At 43.2% G+C, this 12,964-nt stretch overlaps 2 protein-coding genes and 1 non-coding gene across 3 annotated transcripts; all 3 read right to left on the minus strand.

Annotated features, from left to right (window-relative positions):
- Positions 1 to 376: 376 nt before the first annotated feature.
- LOC116116321 (uncharacterized protein YpeP-like) lies at positions 377 to 700 on the minus strand. The gene has a single exon (XM_031402415.1). The coding sequence runs from the start codon at positions 698 to 700 to the stop codon at positions 377 to 379; it is 324 nt and encodes a 107-aa protein (XP_031258275.1).
- Positions 701 to 2,247: 1,547 nt separating this feature from the next.
- Positions 2,248 to 3,249, minus strand: LOC116116322. The gene has a single exon (XM_031402416.1). The coding sequence runs from the start codon at positions 3,247 to 3,249 to the stop codon at positions 2,248 to 2,250; it is 1,002 nt and encodes a 333-aa protein (XP_031258276.1).
- A 4,642-nt stretch (positions 3,250 to 7,891) lies between these two features.
- LOC116116382 lies at positions 7,892 to 7,998 on the minus strand. The gene has a single exon (XR_004125799.1). It is a non-coding gene; the product is annotated as a small nucleolar RNA R71 (small nucleolar RNA).
- Positions 7,999 to 12,964: the final 4,966 nt, after the last annotated feature.

Below are 12,964 nucleotides of genomic sequence, written 5' to 3' on the forward strand. Positions count from 1 at the left end.
GAACACTTTGGGCCTCTTCTGGGCTTATGCATTTGAGATAGGGGCCCGAGAACGACTTTCTGAGGAGTTGGCCCTCATATAGGGTGAATCTGGCGGCTCTTGCTTTCATTCGGCGTGCTTCGTTCTTGCCAGCCGGGAGCTCATCGTCTTCCAGGTATCTTATTATCAGAGTCATCCAGCAGTCAGCTTGTTCAACGCCCATGGCTTCTACGGGAGACTTGTTCGGTGGTGGTTCCTTCCAGTTGGCCGGCCACTGCATGAATAAGAGGGGAATGGACGACTGGGAAGAACATGGGAGTGCCGAGCCAAGGTTGGCGAGGGCGTCGGCATGGTAGTTCTTAGCTCTGGGGATCTGTATGATTGAGAACTCTTCGAATTAGGCCTGCAGCTCTTTGACCATGCTCAAGTAGGATGCCATCTTCGAGTCGCATGCTTGATACGTGCCTTGTAGTTGGTTGACCACGAGTTGGGAATCGGACTTCACTTCCAGCCTTTTTGCTCCCATTTCTCTGGCCAAGGAAAGTCCAGTTAGGAGGGCCTCATATTCGGCCTCGTTATTCATGCACTTGAACCCACATCGGACTGCTCGCTGGACTATGTCTCCCTCTGGTGCGATCAGTACTATCCCAAGTCCGCTCCCATTCACATTACTTGATCCGTCCACTAGGAGAGTCCACTTGGAGGGTGGTGCACCATTCATGTATAGTATTGCCCTTTCCGCTTGGGTGGTGGTGCTTGGTGTGAAGTCAGCAATGAAGTTCGCTAGTGCCTAGGACTTGACAGCGGTGCGTGGTTGGTAGGATACGTCGAACTCGCTGAGCTCTACCGCCCATTGCATGAGTCGGCCTGATAGTTCTGGTTTGTGTAATATTTTCTTAAGTGGGAAGGAGGTGATCACAACTATAGGGTGGCATTGGAAATACGGTCTGAGCTTCCTGGATGCATGGATGAGGGCAAGGGCAAGCTTTTCCTGTTGGCTGTATCGAGTTTCTGTGTCGAGGAGCGACTTGCTAATGTAGTAGACCGGTGAATGCTTTGTTTCTTCTTTCCAAACTAGCACCATTGATATGGCTGTCTCTAAGACCGCTAGGTAAGTGTAGAGCTTCTCCCCATCCATAGGTTTGGAAAGAAACCGGGGGGGGGGGGGGGTCAAATACCTCTTCAGCTGTTTAGGGCTTCTTCGCACGAGGGGGTCCATCGAACTTGTTGGATTTTTTGAGGGCATGGAAGAACAGTGGCACTTATCAGCTGACCTAGAGATGAAGCGGCTCAGGGCGCCACTCGTCCCGTAGCGTTGGACGTCTCTGATGCACGTCGGGGATGGTATGCCGAGGATCGCTCTGATCTGGTCGGGGTTGGCTTCTATCCCTCGCTGAGTGACCATATAGCCCAAGAATTTACCTGATGAGACGCCGAATGAGCATTTGGTTGGGTTCAGCTTCATGTTGTATTTTCGTAGAACCGCGAACGCCTGGCTGAGGTGGTCGAGGTGTTGTTCGGCAATCAGGGACTTGACGAGCATGTCGTTGATGTAAACTTCCATAGTCTCTCTTAAGTGGTCGGAGAACATCTTGTTGACCAATTGTTGGTAGGTGGCCTCGGCGTTCTTGAGTCCGAACAGCATTACTTTGTAGCAGTAGGTCCCTCTTTCTATGATGAAGGCTGTCTTTTCCTGGTCGTCCGGGTGCATCAGGATTTGGTTATATCCAGAGAAGGCGTCCATGAAGCTAAGGAGCTCGTGGCCTGCAGTCGCAGCTACCATCATGTCGATGTGTGGGAGCGGGAAAGAGTCCTTGGGGCAGGCCTTGTTCAAGTCAGTGAAGTCGATGCAGACTCTCCATTTCCCGTTCTTTTTCTTTACTACCACAATGTTCGCCAGCCATTCGGGGTAGTGGACTTCTCTGATCATGCCATTGCTTAAGAGTGTGTCAATCTCATCGTTGACGATTCGGTTCCGTTCTGGTGCAAACTTCCTTCTCCTCTGCTTTACTGGTGGGTGATCTGGATTTACCTTTAGCTGATGGACCATTGCTTCCGGACTGATCCGGTCATGTTGGCGTGGGACCAGGCGAAACAGTCTTGGTTTTGTCTAAGGAACTCTATCAGTTTCTCTCTTGTCTTGGGCTCGAGGCAGGAACCTATGTGCGTCTTTCTCTCGGGGTCGTTCGGGTGTATCTGTACTTCATCCAACTCTTCTATTGAGGGCTGATCTGGCTCAGTTGGAGGGGTTAGATGAGACTGTAATTGCTATAAGGAGTTACCCTTGCTCTTGAAGGCGTTCTTGTAGCAGTCTCTAGAAGCTTTGGGATCGCCCTTGATCTCTCGTACCCCCCACTTGGTTGGAAACCTGATCGTCTGGTGGAAGGTAGATGGGACTGCCCGCATGTTGTGGATCCAAGGCCGCCCCAAGATGGCATTGTAGGGGGATGGACAGTCGATCACCAAGAAGACAGTTTGTTTATTTACTCCGCCGGCATAGATAGGAAGGATGATCTCCCCGATAGTGTATTTCTGCTCCGAGCTGAATCCAACCAACAGTGTCGGTCGTCTGTCGATATTTGCTTCTTCCAGCCCCATTGCTTTTACTGCTTCAAGGAATAGGATATTTGTTGACGAACCTCTATCTACGAACACCCTTTTCACTAGGATGTTGGCTATTTGCAGGGAGAGGACTAAAGCATCGTGGTGAGGAGCGGCCAGGGTGACCGGTTCGTCATCTTCGAACTGAATTACTTGACGAGAGTATGACCTCGAGACCAGATGGATGGACTGGACTTCATGGTGGTGGTTGGTTCTAGCATACCGCTTGGCCGATGAGTAACTTACCCTACTGATTTCTGATCCTCCAGAGATGAGCGAGCAGAAACCCTTCGGTGTGGGTTCTCGCAGAGGGGGCGATGGTTTTTTGGAGCCCTTCTGGCTAATGGTGTTCTTCCCCTTGTCAGTGAGTAGATCACGGAGATGTCCCCTCTTCAAAAGTGCGGCAACCTCTAGCCGCAAGGCGATACAGTCTGCGGTGTTGTGCCCATGATCGTTGTGGAACTCACACCACTTGGATGTGTCTCTTCTTGCCTCGGGATTGAGCTTACCAGACCACTTGACAGCGGACCCCATTCCTTTCATTATCGCTACGACTTGGGTTGGTTCAACGTTGAGGTTGTACTCTGGTATTTTGTGCTGGTTCGATCCGAAATGCCTGTTATCATTTCTCGCGGGTTGGCGATCATAAGGTTTTCTGGTTCTGCCCATAATGCGTGCTTACCGGTCTAGGCTCTGGCTTCCTGTCGCTCCGCCTTGGTTCATATCTGGAATGGGCAGCTCGGTTCATCTCATCTTCCTCTCATCTTATCTGGATAACGGCTCAGGCCAGAGCATCTTCCATTGTGGTGCAGCCCAGCTTTGTAAGTTCTTTGTATAGTTCTCCATCCGGGAGGAGGCCTTTTCTGAAAGCGTCCACAGCAGTCTCAGGGTTACATGAGGGAATAGAGATCTTCTCTTCGTTGAATCTGTTAACATACTCTCTTAATGGCTCTCCACTTCGCTGGTATATTTGGTACAAGTCAGCCGACAACTTCTCTAGCTTCTTGCTGCTGGCAAACTGTTCCACAAAGGTGTCGGTAAGCTGAGCGAATGAATCGATGGATCCGTTCAGGAGGTTCGTGTGCCATTGGAGCGTCGGGCCGGACAAACTAGAACAGAAACTTTTGCACATGCAGGCCTCTCTAAGCGGTCGGGAGATGGAGAAGTGAACATCCGCTGCTTGTACGAGGCTATGTGGTCATCCGGGTCGGTGGTACTGTCATATGGTTTCATGTTGGGGATGGTGAATTTCTGGGGCATGTTAGCCAGGGCGATCTCATCCATAAAGGGTGAATCGGCGTAACAATTTGGTCTGCTCTTCTTGATTGGGATTGGCATTCCTGGAATGCGTCTCATTACTGCCTCAACGTCGGCCAGTCTCTTGGCCAGTAATTGTTCCATAGGGGAAGGGGATACTATTGGGTCATCCCGTCTTACCGGGTCTAGTACATTTCGTTGGGTCATCCCTCGGGGGGTAGTCTAATAAATCATTCCGTCATGCGCTCCTTGGTAGCATGGGTCTTTATTCATCCCTTCTGGTTGGATGACTCCCATTGTCACTATTCTATTATTCTTTCTTACATGAATGGTCAGGGGAGTCGTCTGGTAGTCGTTCGGTCCGTCAGGATGGATGGGCTCAAGTGCTGGAGTTGGTTTGGTTTGGCCGTTCAACCCGCGAGGGTGAGCCGAGCCGGATGGGGTTTGTGTTTGGGTTGACTGGAGGTGAAGTGGGATGGTGGGGATGGGTTGATCCTGCGGATGTGGGCTCTCTGTTGCTGGATCGTTTTGATCATGAGGCTGGGATGGGTCGACTGGACAGCGTGCTGTTGGCATATCTTTATCTCCATTAGTCAGAACGGAGTAGTTGAGCGCCAGTGCGTTTAATTGATGCGGCCCTTTACCGGAATCCGAGGGCCGATGCTCTGGTGTGGAGAGAGGTTGCATGGATGGGATAGTGGTGCGGAACCAATTGGGGGGTGCTTGGTCGGGCAGAAACTCGAGATCGTAGAATTGACTTACTTTCTCCTTTAGCGACTGGTTCTCGACTCTGATGGAGGTGTTTTTGGCTTCCAACGCAGCCACCTTGTCCGAGTTTTGTTGCATGAGAGAGGTCAAAGCCTCCAGTCTGGCCTCGAGACCGGAGTTAACGTTGTCGGGGTTGTCAGCCATGGAATGTTCCTCCACGTAGCAAGTTTCATCGAGCCCAATGATTGCTAGAGACCCCACGTTGGGCGCCAAATTGTAGACGTAAAAATCTACCTATACGGAAGGGGGGGTCTAATCCCGTGAGGTTGAGGCCACTAGCGATCTGCTGTACCTGCACACGTAGAGAAACACACGCATGAAGCGAAAGGGAAACACCGGGGTGGTGTTTGCCGTAGGCACTCCGATGCTCAAGTCAGCTAGGCTGAAAGGCTAATATAGTGAGGGCTAGGGAGCAAAAGGTTACCGGAAGTCTAGTCAGGGACTGTGACTATGGCAGTGATGTAAAGCTCTCAAGTAGGAGCTTCGGGTTTGAAGGTGTAATGTCATGTCCCTTTTGTGAGAGGGCTGGCCTCTGCTCATATAGTGGTCGTCTGGTCTCCCAATCCTGGTAGAAGTAGGAGTCCTAGTATGACTCTGATGCAAACCCTAGAAGAATTAGGGCCGTGGTAAGCTGTCTTACTAGTGTCCGGATAGGAAGGTGATTCTGATTAGGAGAGTAACTCCGAGTAGGAAAGTGATCAGGAATAGGAAGGAGACCTTGAATAGGAGATTGATAAGGAGTAGAAAAGAAATCTGAGGGGGATGTGGGCTCTGGATTCGCCCATGGACCTAGGAAATGGACTGGGATTAAGAGGCTCGAGCCCAAGTGGTTTGGGCAGGCTATATATTGTACCGAAAGGGCCTAATCCGGTTGGATCATATCGGGATTGGGCCTGGCTTCTTCTTCAGTGTCGAGCCCATTTTCCTATTTAGGCCAAGGACGATTTTTGGCCCTAACAGTTATCTTGTTAGTTATTCTTCTTTTGCCATACTTGATTTTGTGCAATGCCAAAATAACTATTAATATAACTACTTTTTAACTACAAAGGCCACCCTTTCTAACTTGTCATTGTCTATCAAACGATGACCTTGGAGTAAAATTGCTCGATTTTGAAAAGTCTTGGAATTTTCAACTCAATAAGCAATTCTTCGGATTAATTGTATTTAGATGCGATTTATGGTGGCCTGGCCAAAATCATACCTTCATCATCTATGATGCTGGTAGAGATTCATGCGAGTACTATGATTGGTGATAATCCCAAATTATATAGTGATTTTGTAGTAGGTTTTAATAAGAATTAGATTACTTTTCATTCATTATTATGGAAAAAGAGTTACGTAATTCACTTTATTCCGTTTTTTAGGTTCAAACGTCTTTATGAAGTAAAAACGGTGATTTTGAGCTTTTCAATGCAGAAATAGGCCTGAATTTAGAAGATATGAGAGTTTCATAGCCGAATGGACACAGTCTTAAAGAACTAATCAGAGCTAAGGTTGAAAACAAGACGAATTGGGCTCAAAGTCAAGAGAGGGCAGTTTCGTAAATAGAATCCAATTAAAAAAGTTTTTGCCGCAGTGAAAAAGCTTCTAGAATTACAGGTTTGGTGTTTTCTCCACGGCAAAGAAAAAGTTTTCCCACGGCGAAATTGCGATTCTATTAAAACTCCGCATTTTGTGTGTTAGGGTTTTAATCCAAAAGTGAAGTGAGTATAAAAAAGAACGAAAATGAGGAAAAAGGGGACGAAGTTGTTCTTGGGAGAGCAACTTTAGAGAAAGGAAGGAGATTGAAGAATTGGGTTCCATCTAGAGAAGATTTTCTTACTCTTTAGCTTGTTGATTTTATCATTGATGTTTTTATTTATTTCTAAGTATAAACTAAGTTGTTTAGCTAGGGTTTGATGTAATCTAAATACAATGATTCCATTTATATAATTGATTTACTCTGGGCTTTAATTTTATGATTGAGTATTTATCTCTTTGCTTAATGTCCTTGAATGCTTGATCACCATTCAATTGATTTGATGATTTACCATGAATCTGAGAGGTAATTTGTGATGAATGATTCATGGGGTAGATACCATAAGTTAAGCGAAAACTAGAGATAAATAAACGCGGTCTATGAGATCTAGGAAGAATTCCATAAAGCTTAAGAGACCTTGAATTATTAAACTTCAATTTTTGGGTGCAGAAGGTTAATAGGAATAGGTAGGGTGGTATAACCCGATAAGTAATACTACACACACAACATTTTTATACAACATTTCTCATACAACATGATATGGCAAAAGATGATTGGGTGAAAGTTTATTTTTAATTTAAAATCAACCAATCATCTTTTGCCACATCATGTTGTATGAGAAATATTATATAAAAATGTTGTATGTGTAGTATTATGCTAACTTGAGAACAAAATAAGGAATTTGATCTTCAATCAAAGAAACCAGAATTTGGGTAATAGATTTTTATAAATGGAATTGGCATGTTTAGATGAAATCAATACCCTAGCAATTGTGACCATTTTTTAATTAAGATTAGTACTGGGCTTTGTTTTATGTCCATTTATATTCTCTTGCATTTCTTTAAATTTTGTTTTAGTTATTAATTCCTTCATCAATCACATCTTTGTTGCTTCTATTAGGACTAGAACTAGAGAAATTAGTACTTAGTAACTTTATCCTCGTGAGAATGATACTCTTCTCATCATTTTATTACTTCTTGCGACTAGTGCAATTCCTAATATGCATATGAAATCAAGCATCAAGTTTTTGGCATTGTTGCTAGTAATTGTTTGTTATTAATATTGATAGTATCTAGGAAGTGCTAAATTGAAGTTTTGGTTTCATTTAGTAGTTACTATGTTACTTAAATTTAATTTGGAATTCTTGTGTTTTGGGTGCAAGTGAAAATTGTGGCAGATCAAAGGACTTTAAGAGAAGTTGTAGAGCCAATGGTTAATGGTTGTGGTCCAAGCATTACAAGACCACCAATTCAAGCCAATAATTTTAAGATCAAGCCAACGATCACTCAAATGATCCAACAATCAGTTTAGTTTGAGGGTAATACATGTGAAGATCCAAATTTGCACATAGCTAACTTTTTGGAGATATGTCATACATTCAAGCACAATGGAGTGATGGATGATGCTATTCGGTTAAGGCTATTTCCTTTTTCACTAAGGAAAAAAGTTAAAGGATGGTTAATGTCACTACCGGCGAGAACTATCACAACTTGAGATGAGCTAGCGCAAACGTTCCTTGCAAAGTATTTTCCACCATGCAAGTTGGCCAAGATGAGAAATGATATAACATCCTTTGTACAAAGCGATATTGAATCCTTGTATGAGGCATGGGAAAGGTATAAGGAGTTATTAAGAAAGTGTCCACACCACAGTTTGCCTATTTGGATGCAAGTGCAAATCTTCTACAATGGGTTGCTACCTAATGTTCAAACCATGGTAGATGCCGCATCAAGAGGAGCATTGAACAATAAAACTCCAGAAGTTGCTTATGAGTTGCTTGAAGTTTTGCTAGCAACAATTATCAAAGACCTAGTGATCAAGCAATGCTAAAGAAAAATATGGGTTTGAATGAAATTGATGCTTTCGCCACTCTTTTTGCTCAAATTTCAATGCTTTAGAAGCAATTGGGAGGTATGAATGTGAATTCAATTCAATCTCATATACTAATGTGTCAATTTTGTGTAGGAAATCATGCGAGTATTGAATGTCAAGTGGGAAATCCATTCTCTCCGTCAACAAGTGAACAACTAAATTACTAGTTCACAAAGGTCACAGAACAACCCATTCTTCAATTCATATAATCTGGGATGAAGAAACCATCCAAATTTCTCATGGAATAATCAGGGAGCAACCAGATCGATAGCTCATTATTAGAAACTGGAGAAAACATCAATTTTGGACGAGATGTTTGGGAAACTCATGCAAGAAACTACCAATTTCATGAGTGAGACAAGAACCAGTTTCAAAAATCAAGAATTGTCCATTTAGAACTTAGAGATACAAGTGGGCAACTTGTTTGAACAATTAAAGCAACAAGCTCAGAGTTCATTGTCACGTAAGAAGGTGACCAATCCAAAAGAGCATGTAAAGGCAATTACATTGATAAGTGGCATAGTTTTAGAACAACCGCACAAAGATAAACAGAAAGAGGTGGAAGAACCAGATGAAGAAGTTGATGAAGAAATAGTAGTTGAAGAAAAAGTTGCATCAGCACCGAAGGAAGAGTTGAGGAAAGAAAAGGCACTAAGAAGAAAGAAGGCTGAAAAGCTACCTTATCCTAAGATTCCACCAGAGCTTGCACATCATACACCAATAGTTCCATTTCCTTAGAGGCTTAAGAAGCAAAATTAGGATAAGCATTTCTTTAAGTTTCTTGATGTTTTTAAGAAATTTCATATTAACATTCCTTTTGCAAATGCAATGTGGCAGATGCCAAACTATGCAAAATTCTTGAAGGAGATCTTATCAAACAAGAGGAAATTGGAAGAACATGAAACAATAATGCTCACAGAGGAGTGCAGTTGTAATAACCACTTCCTCCTCTAATACTCATAAAAATATGCATAATAAAATACATGTATAATAACATAAGTAGTTGGGCCCAAATTTTTCTTTTATTAAACATATACATTCTTTATACAAAATTAGTATTATAAACAAAAACTATCAAAAACTATGTAGACAGTGTAGCCATTCCTCCTCGCGTGTCGACGTCCATCCGACCGTGTCCTCACCTAAATCCTGCAAAAACATAGAAAGACAACGAGGTGAGCACAAATAATGCTTAGTAAGTAAACCTTCTAGTCATTTATCCCCGTAACTCTCTCTCTCTCTCTAAGTCTTTCCTTACAATTCTCATTTACTCTCTCTTTTATACTTCTCTCTGTTTTCTCTTTCTGTTTCTCTCTCTCTGTTTCTCTCTCTCTGTTTCTCTTTCTTAGAACTCTTTTCTACTAACTCTCTTTAGTAAGTCACGGCTCCATCTTACCGGAGGCACGGCCAGGACTCGCTCCCGCTCTCCGTGACTTCTACTTGTTCTTAGCCAATCGGACTCGGTTATGCATGGATTCGGAACCCTTGGCCATGTGAGTATATAATCTCTCTCTCGGGTACTCTCGATTATAGCCCTCATCCGCATGCACTCTCACGGGCTACACCACTTCTCTCTCTCATACTCATGTCGCTCTCTCAATGCGGCGTACATGCGGGAATACTCTACCCATTACTTACGGGTTCCCCATCGCACAACCTACTCTATTCTCTTTTTCTCTCTTTTCTCTTAATAAAGGTCACACTCAAAGTTCTCTACTCTTTCTCTAATGCATAATTAATTCATATGGATGATTCATGCCCATTAATGCACTCATGAAATGCCCAAATGCAATGTTGCATCAAGATAGTCATTCTGCACAGGTCACACTCAAGTGGGGCGTTACAATTCTCCCCCTCTTAAAAGAATTTCGTCCCTGAAATTTACACAAATAACTCTGGGTAACGTTTCTGCATGTCTTGCTTTACCTCCCATGTGGCCTCTTCTACCTTGTGATTTGTCCAAAGGACTTTTACTAATAGAATGCTCTTATTCCGGAGCTCTTTAATCCTTCGGTCCAAAATCTGTACTGGACACTCCTCCTACACAAGGTTTTCTTCTAAGTCAACATCCTCTATTCTCAAGATATGGGAGGGATCACTTACGTACTTCTGTAGCATCGAGACATGGAAAACATCATGCACCTTGTCCATGCTAGGTGGTAGTGCCAATCTGTAGGCCACTTTTCCCACTCGTTGCAATACCTTAAATGGACCTACATATCTCGGTGCTAACTTTCCTTGATTACCGAAGCCCATCACTTGTGTATAGGGGGAAACTCTCAGAAACACTTTATCTCCCACTAAGGGTAACATTTCATGCCATGATGCTTTATAATCCATACAGCAAGCTCTCAACATATCCTCAAGCACCTGATTCGTTCTCTCTATTTGGCCATCTGTCTGAGGATGATAGGCAGTGCTGAATGCCAAACGGGTACCCAAATTTCTCTGTAAACTAGTCCAGAAAGCTGAGACAAATCTGGAATCTCTGTCTAACACTATTGTCTTGGGCACACCATGTAACGTGACTATCTCTTTGATGTAAATCTGAGCCAACTGATCCGTAGTGGTGCTCTCCTTTACTAGGAGGAAATGGGCGGACTTATTTAATCTATCCACAATCACCCATATAGCATTATATCCTCTCTGTACTCTATGGAGACCTGTGATAAAATCCATCGAAATACTCTCCCATTTCCACTATAGAATACTAAGTGGCTAAAGCAACCCTGACGACCTTTGGTGTTCTGCTTTCACCTGTTGACAAGTCAGGCATTTAGCTAGAAACTTTGCAATGTCTCTCTTCATACCTGGCCACCAGTAGCCTTTCTTTACATCTTGGTTGCTCTAAGATGAGTAGTGTATGGTGTGTCATGAGCATCGATAAGAATTCTCTTTCTCAACTCATCATTTTGAGGGATACACAAACGATTTCTGAAATAGAGGACACCATCCACTATATGGAACTCCGTTACCTTGCCCTCTTGTACTTGCTGAACTATTTCCTGACACCACTCATCAGCTACTTGCTTAACTCTGGGGCATTAGTCAAGCCAAAAGGCATCACTACAAATTCATAATGCCCATATCTTGTACGAAAGGCNTTTCTGAGTCACCTCTGGCCCAAGGGCGGTACTCAACTCATCCTTTTCACCTATCTCATCCCAATGTAGTGGAGACCTACATCGTCTACCATACAAAGCCTCGTAAGGCGCCATCTTAATTGTAGACTGGTAACTGTTGTTGTAGGCAAACTCCACTAAGGGTAACATTTCATGCCAGGATTCGTTATAATCCATACAGCAGGTTCTCAACATATCCTCAAGCACCTGATTTGTTCTCTCTGTTTGGCCATCCGTCTGAGGATGATAGATAGTGCTAAATGCCAAACGGGTACCCAAATTTCTCTGTAAACTAGTCTAGAAAGCTGAGACAAATCTAAAATCTTTGTCTGACACTATTGTCTTGGGCACACCATGCAACCTGACTATCTCTTTAATGTAAATATCAGCCAACTGATCCGTAGTGGTGCTCTCTTTTACTGGGAAGAAATGGGCGGACTTAGTTAATCTATCCACAATCACCCATATAGCATTATATCCTCTCTGTACTCTAGGGAGACCTGTGATAAAATCTTGGAATACTAAGTGGCTGAAGTAACCCTGACGACCTTTGGTGTTCTACTTTCACTTGTTGACAAGTCAAGCATTTAGCTAAAAACTCTACAATGTCTCTCTTCATACCTGGCCACCAGTAGTCTTTCTTTACATCTTGGTACATCTTGGTTGCTCCAGGATTAGCAGTGTATGGTGTGTCATGAGCCTCCATAAGAATTCTCTTTCTCAACTCATCATTTTGAGGGATACACAACCGATTTCTGAAATAGAGGACACCATCCACTAAATGGAACTCCGTTACCTTGCCCTCATGTACTTGCTGAACTATTTTCTGACACCACTCATCAGCCACTTGCTTAACTCTTACTTCCTCTAATAAAGTAGACTGAACCTCTAACCTGGCAATCCTTCCCGGAATCACTTCAATATGTTCTCTACATAATTCTTCTATCAACTTTTTCTGCTTAGTGAGCCGGGACAAATAAGCTTTTCTACTCAAGGCATTGACTACTCATTGGCTTTCCCCGGTTGATACTTGATCTCACAATCATAGTCCTTAACCAGCTCTAACCACCTTCTCTGTCTCATATTCAGCTCCTTTTAAGTGAAAAAGTAGTTTAAACTTTATGATCAGTATAGATGTTACCCTTTGCACCATAAAGGTAATGCCTCCAAATCTTTAATGCGAAGATCACAGCTGCCAACTCTAGGTCATGTGTAGGGTATCTCGTCTCATACTCTTTTGATTGCCAAGAGGCATATCCAACCCAAGTTAAGGTTCAAGCAATCAAACGATTGATATGCATGCTTATGTTTATGAGCTTGAGATTGATTGTTGAGAATGATATTATTGATGAGTTGATGGCTTTTGATGAGAAGATTTGAGCCATGAGAAGTAGAAATGAAGTTTGGTAACCAAGTGAAGTTTGGTTACATTTAGAAAGAATTTAAGTAGAATATTTGAAGTGTTTGTCTTGGCCATGTTTAGATTTATTGTGGAGGAGTTTTGCTCCATGAATGGATGGTTAAAGAAAGAAGTAGAGATGTATAAAAATTAGAATTAAAGTATGCATGCATTATGTTTGATGAAATGCCTAACTGAAAAGCCTAACTGAAAACTGAGTGATTTGTG

This window comes from Pistacia vera, unplaced genomic scaffold (genome assembly GCF_008641045.1).
Source record: "Pistacia vera cultivar Batoury unplaced genomic scaffold, PisVer_v2 Contig77, whole genome shotgun sequence".
Lineage (NCBI taxonomy): Eukaryota > Viridiplantae > Streptophyta > Magnoliopsida > Sapindales > Anacardiaceae > Pistacia > Pistacia vera.

Coding starts and splice junctions, on each gene's coding strand:
- LOC116116321 (XM_031402415.1), bottom strand. CDS start 700: ATGAATGGTGCACCACCCTCCAAGTGGACTCTCCTAGTGGACGGATCA.
- LOC116116322 (XM_031402416.1), bottom strand. CDS start 3,249: ATGGGCAGAACCAGAAAACCTTATGATCGCCAACCCGCGAGAAATGAT.